This window comes from Ochlerotatus camptorhynchus, unplaced genomic scaffold (assembly GCF_037179485.1).
Source record: "Ochlerotatus camptorhynchus isolate MF236.1 unplaced genomic scaffold, CSIRO-AGI_Acam_v1.1 ptg000247l, whole genome shotgun sequence".
Classification (NCBI taxonomy): domain Eukaryota; kingdom Metazoa; phylum Arthropoda; class Insecta; order Diptera; family Culicidae; genus Ochlerotatus; species Ochlerotatus camptorhynchus.
Window position 1 is genome coordinate 911,712 of NW_027040737.1, and position 26,981 is coordinate 938,692.

Consider the following 26,981-nt stretch of genomic DNA (forward strand, 5'->3'; position numbering starts at 1 on the left):
CGAATCACCGGATTGCCTACTCGCCGTAGGCAACCCCGGCAGACACCGCAGTGTTTCTGCCCAGGCAAACTCACCTGTAGTACTGCCTGCTTCGTCCTGCTTGACGATTAACTGCGGTGGCGAGACTGGCTCTATTGGCTGAGCCACCGCAGTCAGGACGGCGAGTGTCTACCGGATCCTTTGTGGTTAGCCGGGGAAGCGATTAGCTCCTTAGCACTTAGCTTCCCACAATGGCGATCCGACAGTCTGTTGCACTCACAACTTTCACGGCCACGGAGCCGACTTTTACTCGCGGTGCACAACGAATCCTCCGGACTGGCACTCGCTTCGCGGCTGGGCAAACCGAAAGGTTAGTTAAAGTCGTTTTTCTCGGGACTAACGGAAAAAGCGTCTCCGAACAAAAAAACCCGCGTAGACTTCACCGTGGCTCGAATTGTTCTCCTCGCTTTCACAACGTCACAAAACAAAAACAAAACCGCCATCGCCCTTGCAACCGCGCTCGATACATTTATGGTTCTTTTTTAGGATTTCGCCTTCTTTGCAGCGGGAGGAGCTTTTGGAACCTAACTTTATTTGAGACGCGATACATTAATAAACGATAATTTTTTTCCTATCTAGCTAAACTAATAACAACAAAAAACGAATAAAATAACGCGCAAAATTTACAAATTAAAATTGTTCACGAAGGCATAGTGGTGAGTATGTCGCCGGCCGTGCAATGACAACAAAAACAAAGCATAACAAACACGGCACACGCTCATGTGAAATACGGCAATATTACACTCGGCGGCAAAACTTCACAAAACGGGATAAATTGTAACACGCAGGTTACAAGCTATGGATGTTTTTTACGAATTGACAACCTTAGGGAACATGCATAAATGACGTAGCATTTGAGGGGGGAGGTGGGGGTTTCAGAATTTGTGACCGGCCATGTATTGGATATAGCCAAATACGCTACGAGGGGGGGAGGAGGGGTCTAAAATTGATCAAAAATATGCTACGTCATTAAAGGATGTTTCGGATCTTCCGGAGGACCGTTTCTTGAGTGCCTGGGTCTTTAGTTGGATCTTAACCTTCAATCTTCAGTCTTCATGGTTAGATATATCGAATTTGTAAAGAGTATCTACAGTCGCTAAGGAAGATGCATGAGCCGTTTGTAGTGGAATGAATATGAAGGAGAAATTCGAGGCGTTACTCACATATCACAAATTTCTTGCGTTTCGTGAACATTATCCTCTATATATAAATTAGCTTAAGTCTACAGAAATTTAGAAACTTTTACAAGTGTCAAGTTACATACCAATTTGAAGCGATACCTTATCAACCCCCCCTTCAAAATATGGTTCCATTAGCAAAAATTATGGCATTCCCACCTGAGCGCCTCCGAAATTTACGAACCTCATATGGAAGTATAAAAAACTAGGTATAACTCGTTCCTTTCCCCATTTTCGGTCGATTAAAATTCAAACGCTACAATAATTTTAACAAAACGGTAGGAGTACTCACATAAATAAAACTCCAACGGCGCGCAAAGCAATGGGCAGAAATGGGCTTCCCACTTGACCACACCATTATCAACATCAGCAACAACAAAGCTAAACATTCGAAAAAAAAATATAACCATAAAAATCAACCGACCATGGTACTACCCCTTCCATCCCCTACTCGGCGAAATGCAACAAACTTGAAAAAGCACCTCATCTCCTCCCGAGCTCGCACAATAATAACAATAATATAACACTAAAGAGCGCGCCCTGAAAAACGAGCACCACCGTGCAACAAAATGATAAAATTTAAATTACAATATTTATTTATGCAAATTGATCTCTCCAACGACTGCGATGATGGTGTGCTTCTTCTTTAGATGTTCTTTCCGCGAACGCGTTTTTTTTTTATTCGACTCAAACCAAAAATCAACCTGTTGCACGGTGATGAAAAATGATCTTTTCGCGCTCGATCGACGATGTTAGCGGGCACCTGTGGAATTCCAATCCGCTTAATCAGCTCTGGATGGAGCCCCTGCCGAGGATTTCCGCCAGGGTCATTAGGGGCTGCTTTCTTTGGCATTTCTTGTTTTCGTTAATGTCCAAATTCGTCCGAAAAGAGGCACCTTGAAAATGGCCATCAAGGTGGGAGAGAACGTCGTAAAATGTGCGGTAAAATAAGAGCTCGCGCGGAAACTGCGCGGAAAGAGATTAAGGCGCTGCAATACACGACGACGACCGGTGATGACGCCAGGTTGTGAGATGAAAAAAAATGTGTGCAAAATTTGCATACTTAAATGACGCGGGAAAAGAAAAGGATTCCCGGAATTTGGTCATCATGAGGCATAATTTTGGTTCAGGGGACTTTTAACTGCATTATAAGAAGCCCTCTTAACTTGTGATGAGACAAATGAGAAACGATGACTTCCTGGCTAACAATTATCAGGGATTTTAAAAGTTGAACGCACATGCATACAGATTTTATAGATTTGCTTGAGTTGGAGAAACACTGCTTTGGTCATTGGACCCCAATTATTCGATAGTGAAGATTTATCTAAGAAATTTTTGGAATCCTTGAGAGCAGTTCCAAGCCAAATAGTGAAAAAATAAACAAATGTTTGATTAAACCTCTCCAAATTGTTCGCTAAGGGCAATGAACCAAGTTCCCCCATTTTGACTCTCGCCAAGGGGTATTCAACTCTGCACACCTTAATCTGTGCCAAGAGTTTTGGCAGTACCGAAAGCTGTGTCGATCATTCCGAAGTAGGCCGAAGTGTTTCAATCAAGGTGCCAATATCCCATGAGTTTGGCAACCCTGAAGTTAGACTTTTGTGATTGTGTATACATTTTCAATTGATCTAATTCATGACCATTGGTCATGGCAAATATTAAGCATCACTATCAATAGAATGAGAGCGGATTGCGCAGTGTGGAAGAGGAACTGGAAGCAATACAACCGTCTACAAGAAACGGATGGTGGACTAAATTTTCACCAGCTGCCAGTAAAATGCTCCCCGATAAAATCAAATCCAGAACTCAAACGGACGACAGTTCACTCCCACCCTAGAAACAACATCTTCGAAACAGTTCTGATCGACTCAGAACTACGCAACCTCGGAGACATCACCCAAGCCTATCGTATTGCAGATTGTGATGTCTCGTACCATCACCCAATTATACACGTTCAAGCCTATCAAGTTCACGATCATTTTCCAATGTGACACCTTCCACAAGGTACCACCAATCAAAACCAATGGCCAATGTACCACCAGTGAAAACCATCAAATGTCCCCCCACTTCATATCTGTCATTCCTCGAAAATGGGGCACGATCCAGATAAACTTCGCATCTGCAGTTCAACCATAGAGGTAACTCTAAGACAGAAGGTCCCGAAATAACGTGCTCAACTTTTTGGCTCAGCTCTGGTACTCTCTTCGGTCCCAAGCTAATCGATGCACCCCTCGAAACATAGGAAAATCCACTAACCCTTCATTTTATCCGTCAAACTTTCATAGCGAATCAAAACAAACATTGTGTAGTAGTAGAATTTCTACTAGAATGGGGTACGTTAATCGTTTGCTTGGGACCAATAGGCTAGTCAAGTAGTGAGCCAATTTAAAATCGTTAGTTTCGTATTGATTGTTGGTTCAACTGTACCCTGTTGTTGTTGTTGTTCATCTGCACGCCCATGGGATCTTGCCGAACAGCAAATTACTTAGTGTCGTCATGCGTTATGCAATTTCGAGATTGAGCAAGGCCTTATAATTGATTGATTGGTAGCCCAACAAACATTGAATGTTAAATAAGAGCTTGTTCAGGTAAACGTAAGCTTCTTCAGCTAAAAAATAGCTTATTCAGCTGTTGATCAACTCAAATTGTTTGTTGGGAGGCCACCCATCGCACCGGATCCTTTTGAGACGAACTAGTGCAACAGAAGAGTGCAGATTGGATCGTTGATAATGGGGTGTACTTACGGAATAGAATGTAATTGCATTTTTGATTGCATTGATCTGTTCCTATAAGTCCCATACTGTGGCTAAGGCAATCGTCCAGACCTGATGGAATATTTGGGGTTAATACGTATCGACATCCCCCAATAAGTACTGGGACTTGTATGGACATCCCTATAAAGTTTTGTGGATTTCCCATCGAAGTTCATACCAATTGAAACCAATCCCTAAAGAACCTTGGCAAGACCGGGATTCAAACCTGGCCGAAATTCAAAACCCATCACACACACTAGTTTTCACTGGAAATCCTATGTGTGAGTGCTCATTGCAAGACAGCCTATATTGCATGATATAAGCTATAGTCTGTACGGGGTATTAACTAATTTCTGGAAGCATTTACTTGTGCTTTCCACAATTAGTATCAATGTTCCTTCATATCGTATCTTCAAGTGATCTTCGCAAGCGCCACATTTCATTCAGGCTCAATGGAACTACCTACTTGGAATGTTTGAAAAATTATAGCCCAGCCATTTATGGAAGAATTTCAAATCTATTGGCACCACTTGAAACTAGGGAAATTTATTCGGCATCAATGGATTTAAAACGAGTTAATCCTCATTGAACCAAAGGACAGGGTGCCGTAGATGGGCCTTTAAATGTGCCCTAACTGTGCTGAATCTAGTTTCAGCACATTTTTTAGGATTGAAATCGTCATTTTGGCTAAAATAAAAGTTTTAGGACGGATAATAAGATATTATGAAAATATTTTGTTTGTGTAAGCAACAAGAAAAGATTGTGAAGTTAGTGTTAGACCCATAGTACTTACCAATTTTGCTACATGAGAGCCGCAATCAGCGATTTTGCCAGGGGTAAGTCACTCAGCACATTGTGTCGAAATTATATTCGGTACAGCTTGGGCACATCCTTCGGCATACCTTCGGCACACCGTTGGCACAATCTCGTAGGCATTGGATTGTTGTGAATAAAATGGGAGCACTGCTGGACAACTGCCATTGAAGTTGTTCACAACATTACGTGCTGTTTATTGTATGTTCAAAAACCTCCTCTAATTGAATATACCAGAGGAATTCAGAACAGTAGTTCACTTATAGATCTAAATGTGAAATGTAGGTTCTACAGTGGGCTCAAGAGAAAGAGGCAGTTAATCAGACCCCATTAGTACACTTAATTCAAATAACGCTCAACTCACACAAAAAAAAACTACAGAAGTCTCTTCTTCATCCTCTATAGTCGGTCTCCAACAATGTTCCCCACCGGTTCTTCTCTTTCCGGCCGCTGATATTTTTACATAACGAAAGGCTAGGTTTCTGCTCTGCCTTTAAGGGCATTGTAAAACTCTAAAATACAGAACTTTTATTATCCCATGAACACAATACACCGAAATTTCGCACACTCGCTACTTCCGAGGTGGACGAAAGTCCCAGATTTATTCAAATTTCATCCAAAAATACCTTTTAGTTTGATGAATTGATTTAAATCCATGCAAATTAATTTTATCCGAAATAATCGTGTTCAATTTTTTTAAATGAATAATATCGGCTTTTTATCGATCACATCTCTAATATATCGGGTAACATCTCTATCTATAACATGACAGATTATTTATCATTCAAAATATCACAATGATTTTGTAGAGGGAGAGCCCCCCTATCCGATAGAATAAGTGGCTTGCATGAATAGACTTTGAATTAGGGAAATTTAGCAAAGAAGCCATTGTTCACGTTTCCAACATTGGCCCTTATGAACGCCCAGTGTCGAGATGTTGAGGTGGATTTCGTCAGAGTTCAATGAGGAATGTGGGTGCTTCGAGTTCACGAATCGCAACCTGGATAACGGGTTCTGTCCAAATAGGTGTAACCGACGTCTGACCGAGCAGCATCAGGTTTGCTTGGATACACTTGCATGGTTGAGAATCATGAAATAATTGAGCATCTTCCGGGAAGGAGGCTGAGATGGTTGTAAGACCCTCGGTAAGATCTAACGAGTTTTGGTTGACTGCTGGATTTTGGGAGTACTCGGTGAGGGGTTGCCTCGATCTTGCGAGAGTGGGTGTTGGTTGGGAGCGGTATAGCCGGAGTGCCGGAGTTAAGCTTGTTCTTCTGCTGCTGATGGGTTGCAAACCGGGTTAGGGGATTTGCGAGGCGTTGTCACTGATATTTAGGTAGATTAGCGCGATCGGAATCTATGGGTCAGAGAATTGGTCCAAGACTGCATCATCTAAACAGAACTGCTTTACTTTACTTATCTCACCCACTCTCGCTCTTCTCTCTTCGCCAAGAGGCGATCAGAAAATCGCTCATTGTGATTCTGTTAAAGCTAAATTTGCAGGTTTTATGTGTCACACAAAAAATATCATTATAATATCTAATGCTTTTTAGTCAACATGAATGGAAGGCACCCGCCCTTTAGTACTAATCCAAAGGAGTATTCAACTCTGCACACCTAAATCGATACCGAGTGATTGAGTTGTGCTGAAAGCTGTGCTAAGCGCTGTGCCGAACATGTCTATAAAGGTGTCAATAATCCACGAGTTTGGCAACCCCGAAAGCTACGACTTTTGTGATTGTGTTTACATTCTCAATTTCTCTGATGGATCATGGCAAGCAATCAGCTTCCCTTCGGGAAGTGGAAGAGGAAGTGAAATTCATAAAACCTGTGCAGTGTTCAAGCAAATTGGACCCGTCCACCAGATTCCGGATCGATGAAGTGATGATTCCTTGCAGATGTACAGCAACGAAGGCGTAGCTTAATCAATGATGGATCAAATTGCCACCTGCTGCCTATCAAATTCTTCCAGATCCTAGCAATATCCTCGAGCAAGTTTTGAATAAAGCCTACACATTTTTTTTTTCATTTACGACCAAGGCCTTACAGTTGACCGAACGGTAGGCCGCCCATCGCACTGATTCGAGCTTGTTCTACAGAAGGATAGTGACAGCTATGCATCTGCAAAATAACCGGATCTGGTGACGGGGATGTGCTTGCTATCGGACTCGTGGAATAGAATAGAATTTAATTGCATTTCTTACTGCAATGATCCGTTCCAATAAATCTTATCACCAATCCAGGTCTGATGGAATATGTGGGGTTAATACGTATTGACATCCCACAGCAGTACTGGAACTTCTTTCAATATTATATGGACATTAGACTGATGCAAAATTTGAAATTTTCGCTCCACAGTGTTCAAACGGTTTCAAATCGGGCCCTGATTAGCCTCCGAAAGTTTAAACTCATTTGGAAAGAAACTGACTTGGCACAAACTATTCGAAGTTTATATGGAAATTACTATGGGAAAACAAAACTTTTTGTTCATTGTTTTCTAGCCTTTTTAAATATTCTGCTATTAAAAAATTCTATTGCTATTCTTATGGGAATTTTTATCAGCTACAACTTTGCACAAAATCGTTTTTCAGTCAAACGTCAAATTAAATAGTTATTAATTGCTTAAGAGATTTATAATCTTATGGCAAGATTAAGCAACTGTTTTGTGGGCAACACTGTATTCTGCAGTGTGACATAGTAGCCATGATTTTTGTCCTCTACGCGCCATAAACACCAATGTTGCCTGCAGAACAGTTGGTTGAGCATAATCATAAGACATCAGTGACTTGAATCATTAATAATTTTTGTTCCTTACATTTGATCGAAAAGTTGTCTTAAACAAAGTTGTAGCTGAGAAAAATTTTAACAAGCTCAGTTATTATTTTCTAAAGAAGAGTGAACTGGTGAATTTTGAGATCGATATGAACCGAAATTATGGTTTCTCCATAGTAATTCCCATATTAACTTCAAATGGTTTGTGCCAAGCCAGTTGCTCACTAAATGAGTTCAAATTTTGGGAGGCTAATCAAGGCCCGATTCGGAACCGTTTGAGAACTGTGAAGCGAAAATTTCAAATTTTGCATCAGTCTAATGGACATCCCTATGAAGTCCCTATAAAATCCTGCTCTGATTCTTCGATGTACGCTTCGAGACCGGATACCCACGTACCGGATACCGGATAGTCCAAAAATAAGAAGCGTTTTCTGGAATAAAGCCTGGGTGACCTTTGGAGAAAGCATTTGGAGGAGAATGTGACGGTTTATCGAGGTTTATCCCTGGCATATAAGGGATCAATTTGTTTGATATTGATGAGATTGTTTGCGTGGCCTTCAAAAAATTATCATCAAAGGCAACTGGCGGGCATTTTTCACAATGATTCCATCCTCTATCGAGAACGTGTCGATCGGAGAGCCCCAGTTTGGGCAGCTTCTAATTTTCATAGCATTACCCAGCCAGACTTCTTCAAAATTTCCCCCGCAGCCGGTTTTAGTTTTGATTTGCGTTGATATGTACTGCGAACGTGCATTGGTTTTGATTTTCATGATTATGGGATCCAACCAGTCTGCATAATAGGAAAACTCAACGACTTCGCCGATCGCATTCCGAAATTTACCGTCGTATTGGATGACCAGATCCTCCAGACGTTTGACCAATAGTTGCTGGAGGTAACCCGTTTCAGCCGTCTTGACTACCGTATTGACAACACACTCTCAACCGGCCACTTGATAGAACTTGATTGAAGTGAAGCCCGAATAGATGATGAAAACACGAGCTGCTGGAATTTTTGCAGTGAATCGGAAAAGACGGACTGAGTTTTTCTAGATTTGAAGTGATTCACGGTTCAAAGAATACTTAGAGATTATTTTCGAACGATCCACGAAACCGGATAACAAAGTATTTTACCGAGTAGGAAACGATTGGCTAAACGTCAACAATCAACAGTGATGCCGTTTTATATTATATTGTTTGTGTCCTACTTGTCAAAGTGTGCCCTAACGTGCCAAACAGTGTTTCGGCACAGTGTGCATTACCCCTTGACTCATCCCCTAGGTAGAAATGTCAAAATTACAGATAGAAAGTTATATTTTGATAACTCTTTAGTGGGAATCTGGGAGGGACAAGCAGACTCGAAAAATATGAACGTCAAAAGGAGCCAGATTCAAGCTGTCACAAACTGTCATTGGGAGCCAAGCAGTTTGATGATGCTGTTCTTACAACTGAACAAGAATACACAAGGCGGAATTGAAATCTAGCGTAAAGTAATTTATGACAAACTGTCGTTTCCAGCAATTTCATTCAATGTGTCTTTTTAATTCATTCAAAATACACTCAAATCAATATTGAAAGATACCATTAATCAAGGTTTTATCAAAACATCTAGTGGCATAATAAAATACCAAACAGAAAAGTACAGTTTCTCACTGCACACTGAACAATGTCAAGCAATCACTACACGCTCAAAGCAAAACAGGCTATTTCGGTACACATGTTTTGATTTGATTTCAATGGCACAAATTTTCATGACAAGAAGAACAAGTATACAATTAATTCCGCTTTTCCCTCTCAGGTGGGAATAACACTGCACATTTAGTCGAAATACGTATCTGTCATGGATAACACCATTAATTAAGTGGAATTAATTTGAGGGTATTGCAAGGGTAAGTCACTCAGCACATTGTGCCGAAACTTAGATTTGACACAGTTTGGGCACATCCATCAGCACATCTTCGGCATACCTTCGGCACAATCTCGTAGGCATTGGATTGTTGTAAATAAAATGGGAGCACTGCTGGACAACTGTCATTGAAATTGTTCACAACATTACGTGCTGTTTGACCACAAACGAAGTGACAGAACACCTTATTTAAATACGGCCCGCCTGACGTGTATATGGTGGAAAGGGACGGAAAATCGTGTTATAAGCAGAAAAACAAGAGCAGATGATAGCATCAGAACATGGCCGCCAGTCAGGCCCCAGCTGACGACCCATCGTTACCGATCAGCTGTATGGCACATAGATACGTAGAATGAGTAGTAGAAAAATATCAGTACAAAAAAAAAACCGTCGCGGAGTAAACACGTCGTCCTTTGTCTGAATAAAGTTGTAATAGTATTTTTTATTTAAATATTTGTAAAAAATTTCCTGTATCGGAAATATTTTGAACGCGACGGGCGCGAACATTTTGGTTCTTCGAGCCGAATATTTCGCAAAATTCGGACACTGTGTGCGATGTTTGTGAGAGGATAAAGTAGAAGATCCTCACTGCGGGCTGCTGTTTGCTGGTTCCAAGCGTAATATGCTGAATCTCCGTAACCTTATTCGCAACAAACAGCTTCCATCTGAACGATGACGAAGAAATCCAACACTTCACGATGGTTGAATCTTTCCAAAATAAACATTTCGCTTCGATGCCAATATTGTGCATGACCTTTAGGAAAAGGTGAGCTAACAACAAGGCTAACGACAACGACAGTTCTAGGCGTGCAGTGGAGAGCCGCTTGTTTCCTTTCTTCAAGTTGTCAAGTGGTGCAACGCGTGGCTTCGCTGTCAACAACCTCAAAAACACAAAACACCAATATTTCGCACACCCGCCACTTCCCGCGTCATCCTCAATCCGATTTATCCTTGCGATTTCAAACCATAACATTCACGGTGTGAGAAATACCGGGTTACCAGGATGGGTATTTTACAAACAATCGCAGCTAGCTCTATGAGCGGCACAATCGGCACACCCGCTTCACACTTGTGGCATACTGACAAAAAAGATGGCCCAAGATTGGTGTGCGGAGTGACCTACCCCTTGGGGTATTATCTAATTTTCATGAATTTCAAGAAAGCACTACCTTCTTTTATCAATATCTCCGGAACGAATAGACCTACAATTAACATTATTGGGTGTTTTAATGATAAAATTTTACAAGAAATCTAAATATGATGACTGAGGAGCACGATAGTGCTATCAATTCAAATATATCCACACAAAATCCCCTTTAAGTTTTAAGTTGGAAAATTAAACTTAAATTTGGCAACACTGTGATTTATTCAGAATTTCATGTTATTTGAGCAACAAGTAACAGCACGATTAACGACGAGCGCTGAAACAATTGAGTTTGGCAACGAGTTGCATACAATTTTCTCTTGCAATTTTGAAAAACTTCCTTTGCGTTGACGTTAATTTGGCAGTTAGACAATAGATTTGGCTGTCATTTTGCCGCAACGTGACAAATCCGCATCTGACTTATCTGACGTTTGTGAATTGCACAAGTATTAGTGCAGAACTTTTGAGTAAATTCAAAGGTTTTCTTGCACTAATACTTATAATTTACCCCATGTTCTGCACAAATACTTGTTCATTTCACAAACGTCACGGTGGCCCTTAACTGTATACGGATGCCCATTAGAGTGATGCAAAATTTGAAATTTTCGCTCCACAATACTTAAACGATTCCAAATCGGATCCTGACTAACCTCTCAAAATTTGAACCCATTTGGTGAGAAACTGAGATGGCACAAACCATTTGAAGTTTGTATGGGACATACTATGGGAAAACCAAGATTTTAGTTCATGTCGATCTAATAATTCACCATATCGGTCTGCTTCAAAAGCTTTCCACTGTGCTTATAGGAAATTTTCCCAGCTACAACTTTGCTCAAGACCACTTTTTGATCAAATGCAAGGATCGAAAGTTATCAATGGTTCAATGCGCTGATGTCTTATGATCATGCTCAATCAACTGCTCAGCAGGCAACATTGGTGTTTCTGGGGCGTTGAATAGGACACAAAAATCATGGCTACTATGTCAGACTGCAACATACAGTGTTGCCTGCAGAGCAGCTGCTTGATCATGTCATAAGTTTACTAATCTCTTAAATAATTAATAACTTTTTCCTGTCTCGTTTTACATAGAAACGATCTTCAGCAAAGATGTAGCTGAGAAAATTTTCTATAAGAATAGCTATCGAACTGTTTTGCAGCTCAATATGGAAAAAGACTAGAAGGCAATGAACAAAAAGTTGAGATTTCCCATAGTAATTTACATGTAAACTTCAAATGGCTTGTGCGAAGTCTGTTTCTAACCAAATGAGTTGTAATTTTGGAAGGCTTATCAGGACCCGATTTGAAACCATTTAAGCACTGTGGAGCGGAAAAGTCAAATTTTGCATCAGTCTAATGCCCATACGTATGACTAAAACTGTCTGATCAAGTGGGTTATAAAATATGACTGTCATAATTTTTCAAGCTTTCGGTCGGTAGACGAGAGACAAGGCAATAATCAAAAGCGTGCGCAAAATTAGTTGCAAAAAAATTTGCAACTTAGAAGAGCGTGCGTAAGGAAAACTAAAAGATTTTTTTTCTCATAATTTTTGGCATTCTTTGCTTCAAAATTTAGTTTGTATAAAAACGGTTTCGATCAAATAATTTTCTTCTAACTATTGAAGTTTATGTAAGATAATGTAAAACCCCTATCCCCCCATTATAAGATACTGTAATAAATATTAACACAAAACACATAATTTGTGGATGACCCCTTATACCCTCTCACACTGCCTTTTACGACATATATGACTTATAAATAATTAACAGTCTTCCTTCACCATGCCAAAAAATCCGCGCAATAATCCCAAGAATAGAAACACCTTTCAGGTGCCTATGTTTGGAACTACTACCAGATCATCATAATTCCACTCGATTTATCACGAGCCTAACCTCTTCTCGATCTGTGGCATCATGTACCAAGAAGAGCGTGTGCTAAACGTCCGAATTACCATAAACAAGTTCCTCCCGACCGAGAAGTCACTACTAGGCTGCCCTCACCCACCACTACTCCGCCACTCCTCACGCACAGCACGCATGATCTCTCTGTCTATTTTGCCGACCGCCGACTGCCGCGGTATGATCATGTTTCTGATTATCATTTTTCCGTTTCCCCGGCTACCTTCCTGCCTAGTCCCTATAGTGCCTTAGAGTGTGTATTTTTATTATTGTATTATCTACCAGTCCGAGCCGACGACTTCACCAACTTCCATGCCCGGCCGTCGTTATAATTAGCATATTATGGTGTATGTTTAAATCATTTTCATCTGCTTGTCTTCTCCGACTCCGAAGTTGCCTCGTGCAGTCCGCGCACAGTTTTGACAAGTTCTAGCCACCGCACCGCGTCGCACAGCTTACTGAAAATCCTTTGAAATCCTACTGCCAGCTCCGACCAAAAGCCAGGTAGGAGGTACCTGTTGCCGCAAGATGCCCGAAAGGAATTTCTTCTGTCAATAAACAGACCTTGCATGAGCTGGCTACGGTGGATCGTAGCAGGCACAGGCTATATGGCTAGAGCTGCGATCGATCGCAGAATAAGCACAAGAAAGGCAGGCCAGGCGACATGTTTTGATTCAGCGCGGCCTACTTGGTCTGTGTTGGAATAGATATGGGGGGTGGGGCTCGCATGGGCAGATTATCTATAGCCGGGTGAATCAAGTGGCGTGTCCGAGGGATTTGCGTGACTTGATTAAGTACCCACTGTTGCGTGTGTTGATCGCAAAATGATGATGGAATTCCACAAGGAATGTTGCTTGTAGTTGGCTTTAATCGAGATTTAACAAGGACTTGTTTTCTTCTTTTTCTTCTTCCTTCCAGGTAATGATCCAAAATGTTCGGAACGAGTATCGAAGACCGTCTCAGTGAACCGAGCGCAATGCCGCACAAAGCAAGTCACGCTGCCGCCGTAGCGACGGTGCCCCATCGAAGACACAACTTCCGACGAAGGCCTACTGAGACCGTGATGGCCGGCCATTGTTCCTTGTTGCTCATAGCCCTAGTGTTAAGTTGTCCGCTGCTGGCAGTGGTCAGAGCCATGCCGCACTCTTCACATCATTCTTCTTCCTTGCCTGGCGCCGGAAGCGGCAGTAGTAGCAGTAGTGGTAGTGGTAGTACAAAGAGTTTAGGAGTGTACATGATCCGTTCACCGGAATCGACGACGGCGCCGGCCGGGGATGAGGTGCTATTTGAGTGCGAACTGAATCTGATTCCGGAGCGGTTGGAGTGGAGGTTTCGACCGCAGGGCAGTGCCGGTAGTCGAGATGATTATGTTTACTTGAACAAGAATGTAAGTTTGTATTGTGGAATAGAATACGGTCCGTTAGCTAATTTTGTTTCAATTTCTGCTAGGGTCACAATGTGACAACCATCGAAGGAAACTCGAAGCTTCACGTGTACGTCAACTCGAAGACGATCGGCGAGTATCAGTGCGTAGCGTGGTTCGGTGCTTCGGCGATCGCGTCGATCCCTGCGAGGCTCACGCTGGCCTCGATCAACCTGGAATCCAGTATTAGCGGTGGTAGCAGCAGCAGCAGTAGCGGAAGCAGTTTCGGCAACTATGGATCCCTGCGAAGCAGCAGTAGTATAAGTGATAGCCACAATGCACGAACCGATCGAGTTCCGACGGTCATGAGGAGGGTACTATCCCCGATCCAGCAGCAACATCTGAAAATCTCACCTGGAAACAGTATTATCATCAAGTGCGGTGACGTCGTTTCCAATCCTCCAGCCATATGGAGTTACTACAAGTAAGTTTTCCAAGAAATTTTACATCCATAGTTTCAAACTAATTCGCTTTTCCTCAACAGGGACGAAGTGGCCATCTCAACGAACGTACCACAGCTCCCGACCGGTGGCTTGATCCTGTCCCAAATAACGCCACAGGACTCGGGAACCTACCGGTGCTCGGCCATCAACTCCATCACCGGCAACGAGCTCAAAATGCCGCAGAAAACCACAATCCTCGTCGAGTACACGCCTCGATCGCCGCCGAAAGCGATCTACAAGCCACAAAACGTATCTGTTTCCCCCGGAGCCACCGCCCTTCTCGAATGTCCTGGTGTGGCAAATCCAATCCCTCGGACTTCCTGGTTCCGGCGGGACGGTCTTCCCATCAGCGATCACTCCAAAGTTCTACCCTACGGTCTTCAGCTCACCGTCGTGACATCCGAAGACCAAGGCGAGTACGTATGCCGTCTGGAAAACGGTGTCGAGCCCTCACTGCTCCACACCATCAAACTGACCGTCCTGGAAGCACCGAAGATCGTTGAGCCTCCTCGCTCAACGCTGACGAACGAAAGCGAAAGTCTCGAGCTGGAGTGCATCGCCAAGGGTTCCCCGGTGCCGGAAATCTACTGGATGATCAACGGCGACTACACCAAGTGGGATCGGTTGATCAAATCCAACGGATCGAAGCTGTTCATCAAGTCAGTGGAGAAGAAACACGCCGGAATTGTGCAGTGCTTTGCGAAGAACGAAGTCGGGGAAGTAAGCGAAAGCAACCTGCTGCAGGTCAACCCGAAGCAGATTCCCGGAGGAATGGAGACGGTTCCGCTCGGATCGTTTCCCACCGGACCCAAAGGAAACGAGCACAACGGGAAAAGGCCCAAGGGCGGAAAGAAACACAAACACCGTAAGTACTATTTTGTAAGGAATGCTAGTATATTTTGTTCCGAGTTGAGTTCCTTATCCACGCGTTCGATAATTGAGGTTAGGTCCAGGGGAAATTTCTCTCGCCGTGGAGGTCCCCGTTCGATGCCACTCCAGAGCAGTTGAGCCGGGGATCGGCAGTTTTTCGCCAGGGACAATTCAAAGGATCCCTCCCGGGCTTCCAAGCGATCGAAGCCGTTCCGGATGAGCTTGAACTTGTGATCGGGAAAGGTGTCGGAAATATCCGCGAAGATCTTCTCCGCCATCTCCCGGTAGATGGGACACCGCAGGCAGTGTTCCACCGTGACGACGGCCAATTTGGGATCGAAATGCTTGTCGTCGCAGAACTGGAGATTTTTGTCGACCTTTTTCCTACGGCCTTTCCTGGACTTTTTGCGAGTTTTTTTCGGCTTGTTGGACGATTTTTTGGGTGGCATCTTTTTGATTTTTTTTTTTCTGACGGCACAATGCCTACTTTGTATTTCGCATTCTTCTACAACAAGCCCAACATTGAAATTTTCATAACGTTCACCTGTTTTCTAATTCAACAGTGGTCATGATCCCCCCGTCCCGACCGAACATCACCCGGCTGTCGGACGAATCGGTTATGGTGCGCTGGTCGGTCCCCTCGTCAGATGGGCTTCCGATCCAGTTCTTCAAGGTCCAGTACCGGATGCTCGGTGACCCGTCCCGGAACATCGCCCGCACCCAATGGATGACCGAAAACGAAGACATCCCACCGTACACCCGGTCCTACGAGGTGAACGGGCTCAAGTCGGACCACTTCTACCGCTTCCGAATCGTGGCCGTGTATTCCAACAACGACAACAAGGAGGGTGCTGCTTCCGGCAAGTTCCACCTGCAACGAGGATCCCAGCTCGGCGTTAAGAACCACCTGCTCGCCCCAACCTTGACTCGCATTGAACCCGTCTCGCAGCACGCGATCGTTCTGCACTGGCAGTTCCCGCAGCACCTTCCACACCCCATCGATGGCTTCTACGCGTACTACCGTCCGGCCACGACGGCTGGCGAGTACTCCAAAGCTACGGTCGATACACCAACGGCACGACACTTCAAGATCGACCACCTGGAACCGGGAACGGCCTACGAGTTCAAGCTGCAGTCCTTCACCGCCGCCGCAGCGTCCGATTTTAGCGCCATTCTGACGGGGAAGACACTGAAACCTCCGACGGTGGCACCGATTGTTCCTTCGGTAATTGCCGCCTCGGAAGCGAGCGACGGAACCGGGGAAGTACCAAACTATGTCTACATGGGCGTCGGTGGCTTCGTACTGGTTCTGGGAGGTATCGTACTGCTGTGCTGCTGTTGCGTAGCTTGTCGCAAGAAACGGGGACCGGGAGTTGGTGAGTACCTATCGATACTTTTTGTCGAAAATCAGAGGTTAGATCTGTTTGTTTTGCAGACGAAACGGACGCCAAATCGCACATACAAGTCGAGCAGAACGGATTCCCCGGATCGGTTAGCAATGGGGGTCCCCGATCGCATCACCACAAGAGTCGCAACGGGATCAGTGCCCGGATGAACATAACGCCGAACCCGCTGGCACAGGATGGGGACAAGGTAGGCTCAGACTGCTAGCTCTGTCGATCGCGTCGATATTCTGTCGCTTGGCTTTTTCTTCTTTGTATTATTTTCCAAGAAAACCAATACTAACACGTGATTTTCCGTACGATGTACTTTAATTTGTCGATCGTTGTTTCGGATTGCTGTGTAGATTCCTCTTTGCTAAAGATGCCATCGAAAAAATAAAAACTAAGTACAATTTCCAAGAACGAACGGTTCAAATTAAAGTTACATGTTCATGAGTAGGCGAGTGTTTGTTAAGCGTTATTTGTTACTAAACTGACACCTAGTGAGCAGCTAACTAATTAGTCTATATGTAGTTACATTCTCCCTTTGAGGACAAGCGATTGTGGATTGTTTATCGTTTATGTGTTCACCTTCATCATATCAGGTGGAGTGAAAGGATCAAAATCAAACCATTGAATGTGATTTGTAAACATTGCAACATTCAATGCGCATCAATTTTCACAGATCATTTCGCATGGGGACCATACTGTTCCGGCTTCATTTTAAATCCAAACAACGAAACGTTGTTGGTTCGACCGCATCTGCCTCGTTCCCCTTGATGAATCTGCAGAGGTTAAAGTGGCTTATTCGGCAAAGCCTCCACAGAAGAGGAAGGGTGTATGTCTTTCTGGTTCTTTTACTTTTATCTACGGGAAATGATTAGCTTCAATGGCGCTTCACATCCTCTATACAGTCGTAATCAACTCGTTGGGGTGCGTTTGACGAAAATTTCACTCAGTCACGAAATAGTACCAATAGACTGAGTGAATCCAATCTTGACTTTTCTCATATTCGGGATTTTTTCCTGGAAATACCACGTGGCACAGTACTCACGGTCCGCTAGTGTTGGTGAGTTATTTGCCGTTAACCTTTCGTTACTCGCGCCAACCTTTGTAACACGAGCACTCACGCGTTGTACTTTGTATAACAGTGTGAGTTTTCCATTGCCATTTAGCTGCCGAGCTACCGATCGATCTGAAACTACTGGGTATATACATCTCGAGAAACTGACCAGATAGAAAGATATTGTATTGGACAAAGTTATTCAGGAGGTCAAATCCTATTGGTTGGTGCACAACAGTTCAGTATTTTCTCACTACGCGGCACTAGTATACACGTCCAATTCTTACATAAAAAATATTTCGAGATCCTGACCAGAGAGAAAGTTACTGTCTGCGGTACAGTTTTTCAGGAGGTCAAATCCTATTAATCGATGCACAATAGTTCAGAATTTTATCACTAAGCGGCGCTAGTATACACGTGAAATTCTTGCATATAAAATAGACAGGATAGAAAATTAGTGTCTACAGCTAAGTTTTTCAGGAGGTCAAGGCCTTTTAGCTAGTGGACAGTAGTTCAGAGTTTTCTCACTTCAAGGCGCTAGTAAACATGTAAAATTCTTGTATATAAAATATCTCTATAGATTGTTAGTGTCTTGGGCAAAGTTGTTCAGGAAGTCAAGATCTTTTCATCATACACGTGTCACTCTCGCATATACAATAGCTCGAGATCTTGACCAGCTTTAAAGTTACTGTCTTCGGCAAACTTGTTCAGGCGGGCAAAACTTTTTGGCTGGTGGACAGTAGTTAAGAATTGTTTAACCACGTGGCGCTAGTATACATGTTGGTCATTCCAGCTCAAGTGTATACACCACCTGATTTGTGCATACACACTTAGAAAAATTTAGGTGCTCTGAGAGTGACAATTTCGAATAAATTTGAGTCGTAACAGACGTGAAATATAGCTCAATCAAACGTACTTTTCATCGAACAACGAACTTTTCAGTCTCGGAGCAATTAATATTACATGACATGTTTGTTTACGTCTCATCTTTTATGTCAAAGATGGTATTAGGTATTTCTAAGTATGAGAAATACCAAAACAAGTATTGTAAATTAGTAAAGTACTACGACTTTCTTAGCAAAATTTTATTACCAGAAATATATAAATCCACCCTGATTTAGACGTCCTGATGAACCTCCCAGCGCCAATCGTTTTTGAGGATTGTTCCGAAAATAATCGTACACTGGCTTTCCGTCGAGCCGACTATGTTGCGATTAGTGCTGCTATTTCCGGTATCGATTGGCGACCATTAGAATAAGCTGGATGTGTTGACGATGCCGTTGAATATTTGAGTCAAAATATTTGGGATATCATGGCTGAATTTGTACCTATTGCCCGCCCCGCACCAAAGCCACCGTGGTCTAACGGTCACTTGCGTCGACTGAAACGGTATAGGGCTAAATCGCTACGAAGATACTGCTAAAATCGTTCGTACATTACGAAGCAGGAGTTCAACAGCACAAGTAACGACTATAGGAAATGCAACAGATTCCTGTATCGACGATATGTCTTCCGCACGCAATCATCTCTTCGCAGAAATCCAAAGCGTTTCTGGTCGTTTGTAAACTCTCATCTCGGTGAGCAAACCGGTGAATCTGAAGCGGAGAAATGCCGCCTTTTTGCTCAACATTTCATGAGTTCGTTCAATGAATCTTCGGCCTCACCAAATCAAGTCACGATTGCTATAAGCGATTCTCCAACAGATGCATTTGAGCTTCGTCCGTTTCACATCACTGAACATACCGTCAATCTAGCTCTTCAAAGGTTGAAACTCTCGTTAGCTGCCGGGCATTCCTGCGTCCGTTCTGAAGCTGTGTTCGGAGTCGTTGCTCACGGTGAAGTTATTTAATCTGTCACTACAGGAGGGTCAATTTCCTGAGGCGTGGAAATTTTCGTATATGTTGCCCGTCCACAAGAAAGGTGATAAAAGGAATGTCCAGAACTACAGAGGAATCACATCAATATGTTACTGATCCAAAGTATTCGAGATCATCATCAATGAGACGCTCTTTAGCTCTTGTAAAAACTACATCTCCACGGCTCAGCATGGATTCTACTCAAAACGGTCAGTTACAACCAATTTGAGCACTTTGGAGCAGTTCCGACAACTTTGGAACCGTTTCCGAGATCTTTGGAGAAGTTCCGACAACTTTGGAGAAGTTCCGACAACTTTGGAGAAATTCCGAGAACTTTGAAGAAGTTCCGGGAACTATGGAGAAATTCCGGGAACTTTGAAGAAGTTCCGAGATCTTTAAAGAAGTTCCGAGAACTTTTTAGAAGTTTCAAGCACTTTGGAGAAGTTCCGAGCATTTCGGAGCAGTTCCGAGCATTTTGGAGCAGTTCCAAGCATTTTGGAGCAGTTCCGAGCATTTCGGAGCAGTTCCGAGAACTTTTTAGAAGTTTTAAGCACTTTGGAGAAGTTCCGAGAACTTTGGAGAAGATCCGAGAGCTTTGAAGAAGTTCCGAGAGCTTTGGAGAAGTTCCGATAACTTTGGAGAAATTCCGACAACTTTGGAGAAGTTCCGAGAACTTTGGAGAAATTCCGACAACTTTGGAGAAGTTCCAAGAACTTTGGAGAAGTTCCGAGAACTTTGAAGCAGTTTCGAAAACTTAAGGAAATTTCCGAGAACTTTGGAGAAGTTCCGAAAATTTTTGAAAAGTTCCAAGAATTTTGGAGAAATCCCGAGAACTTTGGAAAAGTTCCAAGAACTTTGGAAAAGTTCCGACAACTTTGGAGAAGTTCCGAGAATTTTGGAGAGGTTTTGAACACTTTGGAGCAGATCAGTCAACTTTGGAACCGTTTCCGAGATCTTTGGAGAAGTTCCGACAACTTTGGAGAAGTTTCGACAACTTTGGAGAAGTTCCGAGAAGTTTGGGGAAGTTTCGAGAACTTTGGAGAAGTTCCGAGATCTTTGAAGACATTTCGAGAACTTTTTAGAAGTTTCAAGCACTTTGAAGTAGTTCCGAGCATTTTGGAGCAGTTCCGAGCATTTTGGAGTAGTTCCGAGTATTTTGGAGCAGTTCCAAGCATTTTGGAGCAGTTCCGAGAACTTTTTAGAAGTTCCAAGGACTTTGGAGAAGATCCGAGAACTTTGAAGAAGTTCCGAGAACTTTGGAGAAGTTCCGAGAACTTTGGAGAAGTTGCGAGAACTTTGGAGAAGTTGCGAGAACTTTGAAGCAGTTCCGAGAACTTAAGGAAAGTTCCGAGAACTTTGGAGAAGTTCCGAGAATTTTGGATAAGTTCCAAGAACTTTGGAGAAGTTCCGAGAACTTTGGAAAAGTTCCAAGAACTTTGGAAAAGTTCCGACAACTTTGGAGAAGTTCCGAGTATTTTGGACAAGTTTCGATCACTTTGGAGCAGTTCAGTCAACTTTAGTACTGTTTCCGAGATCTTTGGAGAACTTCCGACAACTTTGGAGAAGTTCCGACAACTTTGGAGAACTTCCGAGAACTTTGGAGAAGTTCCGGCAACTATGGAAAAGTTCCGGGTACTTTGAAGAAGTTCCGAGATCGTTGGAGAAGTTCCGAGAACCTTTTAGAAGTTTCAAGCACTTTGGAGCAGTTCCGAGCATTTTGAAGCAGTTCCGACAACTTTGGAGCAATTCCGAGAGCTTTGGAGCACTTCCGAGAACTTTGGCGACGCTTCAAACATTCTAGAGAAGTTCCAATACTTTCAGCGAATTTCCAAACACTTCATCATCTTCTTTTCTAAGCTTTTTATGCTTTCTAAGCGTCTTCTCGACTCTTAGCTTAGTGTTCCAGATGCACTTCCACAGTTTAAAATTCAGAGCTTTCTATGCTGTATGAATTTGAATATTGTGTGGCAAGCACAATGATACTCTATGCCCAGGGAAGTCGAGACAATTTCCAACCCGAGAGGTGTTCTAGACCGTACCGGGAATCGAACCCCCTATCGACTAGGCTATCTGAAACTCCTTCAGCAAAGTCCAAAACAATTCAGCGAAGTTCCAAGCACTTAAGATAAGCTCTGAGAACTTTGAAGAAATTCCGAGAGCTTCGATGATGTTCCGGTAACTTTGGAGAAGTTAAAGTAATTGCGATAAGCATCAAAACATTCAGCTATTTTAGCAAAGTTTCAAAAATTTCAGCGGAAATGCAAAGATGTCAGCAAAGCTCCAATCATTTCAACAAAGTTCAAAACACTTCAGGAAAGCTTTAAAAAGTTCAGCGAAGTTCCAAGAATGTCAGCAATTTTCCAAAAACATCGCTGAAATTTAAAATAGTTCACCGAATAAACAGAACTTCTGATAAAATTCCATACACTTCGGAGAAGTTTTATAAATTGAAATGAACTTTCAAAAAGTTCATCAAACCTCTCATACCTTCACCAAAGAAATTTAGCGAAGCTTCTGCAAGCTTTGAAGAACTTGACATAAGCTCCGAGAACTTCAGCGAAAGTTCCAAAATGTCAGCGAAGTTTCAAATGTTTCAGCTAAAATTCAAAAATTTCAGATTCAACAATTTCTACAAAAGTAAATACATTTCAGCGAAGCTTCAAAAAGCTCAACGAAGTTACAAGAACTTGAGATAAGCTCCGACAACATTGGGTAAATTCCGAAATACAGTGATCTCTCTACAACTCGATATTGAAGGGGCCATCGAGTCATAGAATTACAGTCAACTCTCCATTTCTCGACATTGAAGAGCCAATCGAGATATAAAGAGATCGAGATATAGTACAAAAGTAGCCTACTAGACGGTTTGAAGAGACCGAGATAACCGACATATAGAAAAAAGTGGTCACAAGTCGAGGTATGGAGAGTTGACTGTAACGAGTTCACGGGGGTAAGTGACTCAGCACATTGTGCCGAAATTAGATTCGCCACAGCTTGGACACATCCAACGGCACACCTTCGGCACAATCTCGTAGTAATTGGATTGTTGTAAATAAAATTGGAGCACTGCTGGACAACTGTCATTGAAGTTGTTCACAACATTACGTGCTGTTTGACTGTAATTGAATATACCAGAGGAACTCGGACCAGCAGTTCACTAATAGATCTAAATACGAAATGTAGCTTCTAGAGTGGGCTTAAGAGAAAGAGGCAGTTAATCAGAACCCATTAGTACCCTTAATTCAAATAATGTTCAACTCACACAAAACAAACTACAGAAGTCTATTCCTCATCCTCTATAGTCGGTCTCCAGCAATGTTCCCCACCGGTTCCAGCTCTTTCGGGCCGCTAATAGACCGTTGCTCTCGCATCTCGAGAGGCTAGGTTTCTGGTCTACCTTTGAGGGCATTATAAACCCTAAAACCCAGGACTTTTATTATCCTATGAACACAAAACACCAAAATTTGGCATACCCACCACGTCCAGCGTCATGCTCAATCCAATTTACCCTTGCGATTTCTAACCAAAACATTCAAGGTGTCAGAAATACCGAGTTGTCGGAATGGATATTTTACAAACAATCGCAGCTTGCTCTATGACCGGCACAATCGGCACACCTGCGGCACACTGACAAAAAATATGATCCAAGATTGGTGTGCGGAGTGGCCTACCCCTTGATCGAGTTATAAAATAACAATCCAATTCAAAATCGCTATCGCAGTAGCCATCCGTTTATTTTTGCTATGGTTCTATAACTCGGTATCGTGATAGTAGGCATCGAGTTGTGGAGAGTTGACTGTATTATCTTTCGGGGAGACACCACTTTGCTGACGAGCATTTACTTGCACTATACATCCGACAACTTGCTGATGGGCTGGTTGATAAAATGCCACCTGCCTATTATGCCACTTGGGGCTCGTAGTTCCGGTTGGCGTTTTCAGTGTCAATTTCTTTGAATTTCTCATACATTTTGATATGTTCCAACAATCGAATCTTGCGACACATCAAGCCACCCTAGTAGCACGCTTGTCTTTAATCGGTTGAGGAAACTTCTATACGACTTATTTCAGTCATAAACAAGTTGCTGCAACTTATTGTAGTGGAAGTGTGCTACTCGGGCAAGTCAAGACACATCCCCTCATCTTCTACATGCGCGAATTTCTGAAGAGGAGTTTTAGTTCTAGCCGAAACGCGCACGGAACACTCGAAACAAACATTGACTACGACCACGAGACGTTTCACTATGCTTTTCTTCGTTTCTCCAAATATCAACGTTGGATTGGGTTGGATCTGGTTGCCAAATGAGCACACCTGCTGTTGAGCGAAAGCGTCTGCTGCCATTTCCCAACCAGTTTGACAACTGTCGGACCTGGCACCGACAAACCGACATTACCATGAAATTTCTGCTCATAGTACACTACTGACATCTGTCTTCGTGTTCGTGAAAAACGCTTATGTCAAATGTCACGGACACGCATCCAAGATTTATGAGTTGGTTCGTGTCTGATCTATTCTAGGCAAATATGTTTATCTTTATTACAAAAATTCCATGGTTTTGACAGATCGGATCACTGTACATTTGAATCAACCTTTAGAGATTTTTGAGCAAAAGATAAGTTCACGTTTTATGTCGGTTTGTCGGTGGTGCGGTGTCGTGTTATAATGGTTGTAGCTAAATTGTGGGCATGGTCTAAGGCTGCCATTGGGTGACAACTCAATGGACTGTCCACAAGCCTCTTGGAAAGTTTAAGGGAACGAGGGGCTTGTCAATTGTCTATGGTGCATGCTATTTTTTTAACGGAAAGAGGGGGTCCTAAATCTTTCAAACATTGTCAACTTGGTTCGTGGATTGCCTAAAACTAAAAGCACTGCCTAAAACTAAAAGCAGAATCCAACAGAAAAATTCGATTTGCTATTTGGATTATTGCCTGTTCGATTGAAACCCGATACGAAGTTTTAGCGGTCCGCACTTTTTATAAGATCATCCAACCATGATTTTGTCGGATTAGCGGGGAGATGCTGTAACAAAATCGATTGCAGAATTACTCAACTTTAACGCCATAATTGATGAGCATTGTTAACGATCCTTTCACTCCATCGCATTGCAGCCAAATCATTCCGAAGCTTGATTGTCACCGTGCTTCAGTGTAACTATTTTTTGTTTGCTCTTCTGTTTGATTGCCTATAACGACAAAAGTCCTAGATTATTTCTTTTTCAAAATTCAGAAACCGTACCGCCATCGCTGGTCCTGTCGGAACGACACCCCTTAGAGTAGTGCTGTTAGTAGTAGTAGTATTCGTAGTAGTAGTAGTTAGTAGTCCCTCACCTCCCCTATTACCATTCCCAAAACGCACCTAGATGCAGTAGTAATTACATTTTCCTCTACATCTTCCTTTGTTCTTCTTTTCTGTTTCTTTATCTCTACCATCTATTTGTAAAATAAATTTTCCGAACGTGCACACACACACACACACATACACACACTGAATCACATTTCCCCCACTTTTGGCTAATCGTTTTGACGTTTCCTAGCACTAAATTTTCTCACCACAGCAATCCCAGTAGGCCTTTTAGAGCTGTATGTTACTCGTTTCCACATTTTTCTAAATTAGGCGCCTACCGGTAGACTATCCCCCCACTAGACTAGATCGTTCTATTGGTTTGTGTGTAGCGTTACCTTTCCCACTTTTTGTTCGAGCGAGCCAATTTGTATTCTAGCTTAGAAATCAGCGTGAATGTTCTAGAATCGTAATGTGATGGAGCTGCGCTTTCTGCCGACCAAGCCGACGAGATCCGCTGCTCCGAGTGGCACTGCCGGCTCTGGCTCTGGTGGTGGCGGCGGCGGCGGCGGTGAAGGGGACGGCGGTGAGCTCGCAGACGACATCAGCGGTGGCGGTACCAATCTGACCTGCAATGGATCTTATCTTACTAATAACAATCACCATCCGCATCCGCAACACCATCCGTTTCATCACCATCATCATCTGCAGCATCAGCAGCAGGCGGCGGCAACGGCGACGACGATCATCAACAGTGCCAATCCGATGACAGCCGTCGGGCAGGAACATCTGATGCTGGCATCGATGCCACACCGGAGGACACTGGAGCGGAGCATGCGTAACCTTCAGCACGGTCAGCACGTCAATGGGTTGGACCAGCAGCAGAAGATGATGCTGGAAGGGGACTGTGGGGTTACGACCACCGTCGGCGCTGGGGTTGGCATTGTACTGGGCTCCAGGAACAATTCGTCCATCCGACGGGGACGGCGTGGGTCCGGATCGGTACCTGGAAGTCCTCGGGTCGGTCGAGGACCCAGTGCCGAACTGCTGCAGCACAATCGGTCGCCAATGCCGATCCGAGCCGCGGCCAGTGGGGTCAAACGGGCAGCCCGGCTAGGACGGGCCGAAAACATGTCCTCCGGCAGTTTGAACAGTATTGAAGTGTGAGCGGAGTAGGATTTCCTTTTTCTTCTACGGCCGCAGCGGGCTACTTTGATTATAGGTAGAAATTTACTTTCTTTCGAAATGTGATAAAATTTTGCCTACTGCAAAGGCGCAAAGATTGTTTATTTTTTTCTTTTCTGTTCTCTTAAATTGGTAGGAAAAATATTAACCTTTTTGTTCTTTCTTCAAACTCCACACAAGAAAAGACAACAGATTGCTATGAATGGAAGAAAAAATGAAAGCCCCACAAATCCGCAACCGAAATAGCTAATATACATTTAATACACTGAACTAGGTTTAGAAAAAAATACAAACAAAAATAGTTTGAAAATAGTAATCCGTCCTCTTAACGCATAAACCACTGACGATTTTCCGAACGAAATGAGAAGAATCCAACGTTGGTACATACATATGTAGCGTAAATGTTCACTATTACGAAGGAGCGCAGTATATTTACTACAGTGTACGCTTAAAACAATGAAGAAAAGAAAACATTTAAGATAGGCAACTAATTGTACTTACTTTAGGTGTTAACTAACCGTCACTCGAACGTGTACATATTTATTCTATTCCGCGCTCGTCCCACGCAAGAGCGTAGAGGTACGAAGCTGTAACTCTGTTTTAATGTTTTAAGGAGAGAATCCACAAATCTAGATTTGACTGAACTTTGAATTAACAATGTTAGCTAAGGTACGATTACGCAAAGTAGGAACTTAATTCTAGTAGAATAAAACACAGATGAATCTAGTGCAGTGAGTGTTAAATTATTTACAAATCTTAACTTACGAGAGCGATGTAGAAACAAATGCAGAGAGTATATTTAAACAATAACAAAATCGACTAAGAGCGTTTAAAACTTACTAAGTAGACGATGTAGGAACGAATGTGCGTCAAAATAATATTATTTTTAACAAAAAATGAAATCCGTGTACATATTCATGAAGAAACGTGTAGCAAGAGTCCACTGAAGCACAAACATTTCTGCCATGAAGGTCGTCCAAT

At 42.9% G+C, this 26,981-nt stretch overlaps 2 protein-coding genes across 5 annotated transcripts in view; one reads left to right on the forward strand and one right to left on the reverse strand.

The window, feature by feature from the left end:
- The window catches only part of LOC135704757 (interference hedgehog-like), a 202,133-nt gene extending 175,676 nt beyond the window's left edge, over positions 1 to 26,457 (forward strand). For 2 of the 4 annotated variants that reach the window (XM_065226246.1, XM_065226247.1), the window contains 6 exons: positions 13,417 to 13,885; positions 13,948 to 14,345; positions 14,406 to 15,229; positions 15,798 to 16,610; positions 16,670 to 16,827; positions 25,281 to 26,457. In XM_065226246.1, coding sequence (XP_065082318.1) covers positions 13,430 to 13,885; positions 13,948 to 14,345; positions 14,406 to 15,229; positions 15,798 to 16,610; positions 16,670 to 16,827; positions 25,281 to 25,982 — 3,351 coding nt within the window. In that variant the 5' untranslated portion in view covers positions 13,417 to 13,429 and the 3' untranslated portion in view covers positions 25,983 to 26,457. Of the gene's footprint in view, positions 1 to 13,416; positions 13,886 to 13,947; positions 14,346 to 14,405; positions 15,230 to 15,797; positions 16,611 to 16,669; positions 16,828 to 25,254 lie in introns of all 4 variants that reach the window. The other 2 variants (XM_065226248.1, XM_065226249.1) reach the window with 2 other exon arrangements.
- Positions 15,237 to 15,728, reverse strand: LOC135704773 (selenoprotein H-like). The gene has a single exon (XM_065226277.1). The coding sequence runs from the start codon at positions 15,681 to 15,683 to the stop codon at positions 15,237 to 15,239; it is 447 nt and encodes a 148-aa protein (XP_065082349.1). The 5' UTR covers positions 15,684 to 15,728.
- Positions 26,458 to 26,981: the final 524 nt, after the last annotated feature.

Bases quoted from the DNA above. Each gene is read 5' to 3' on its own strand.
- LOC135704773 (XM_065226277.1), bottom strand. From the start codon at position 15,683: ATGCCACCCAAAAAATCGTCCAACAAGCCGAAAAAAACTCGCAAAAAG.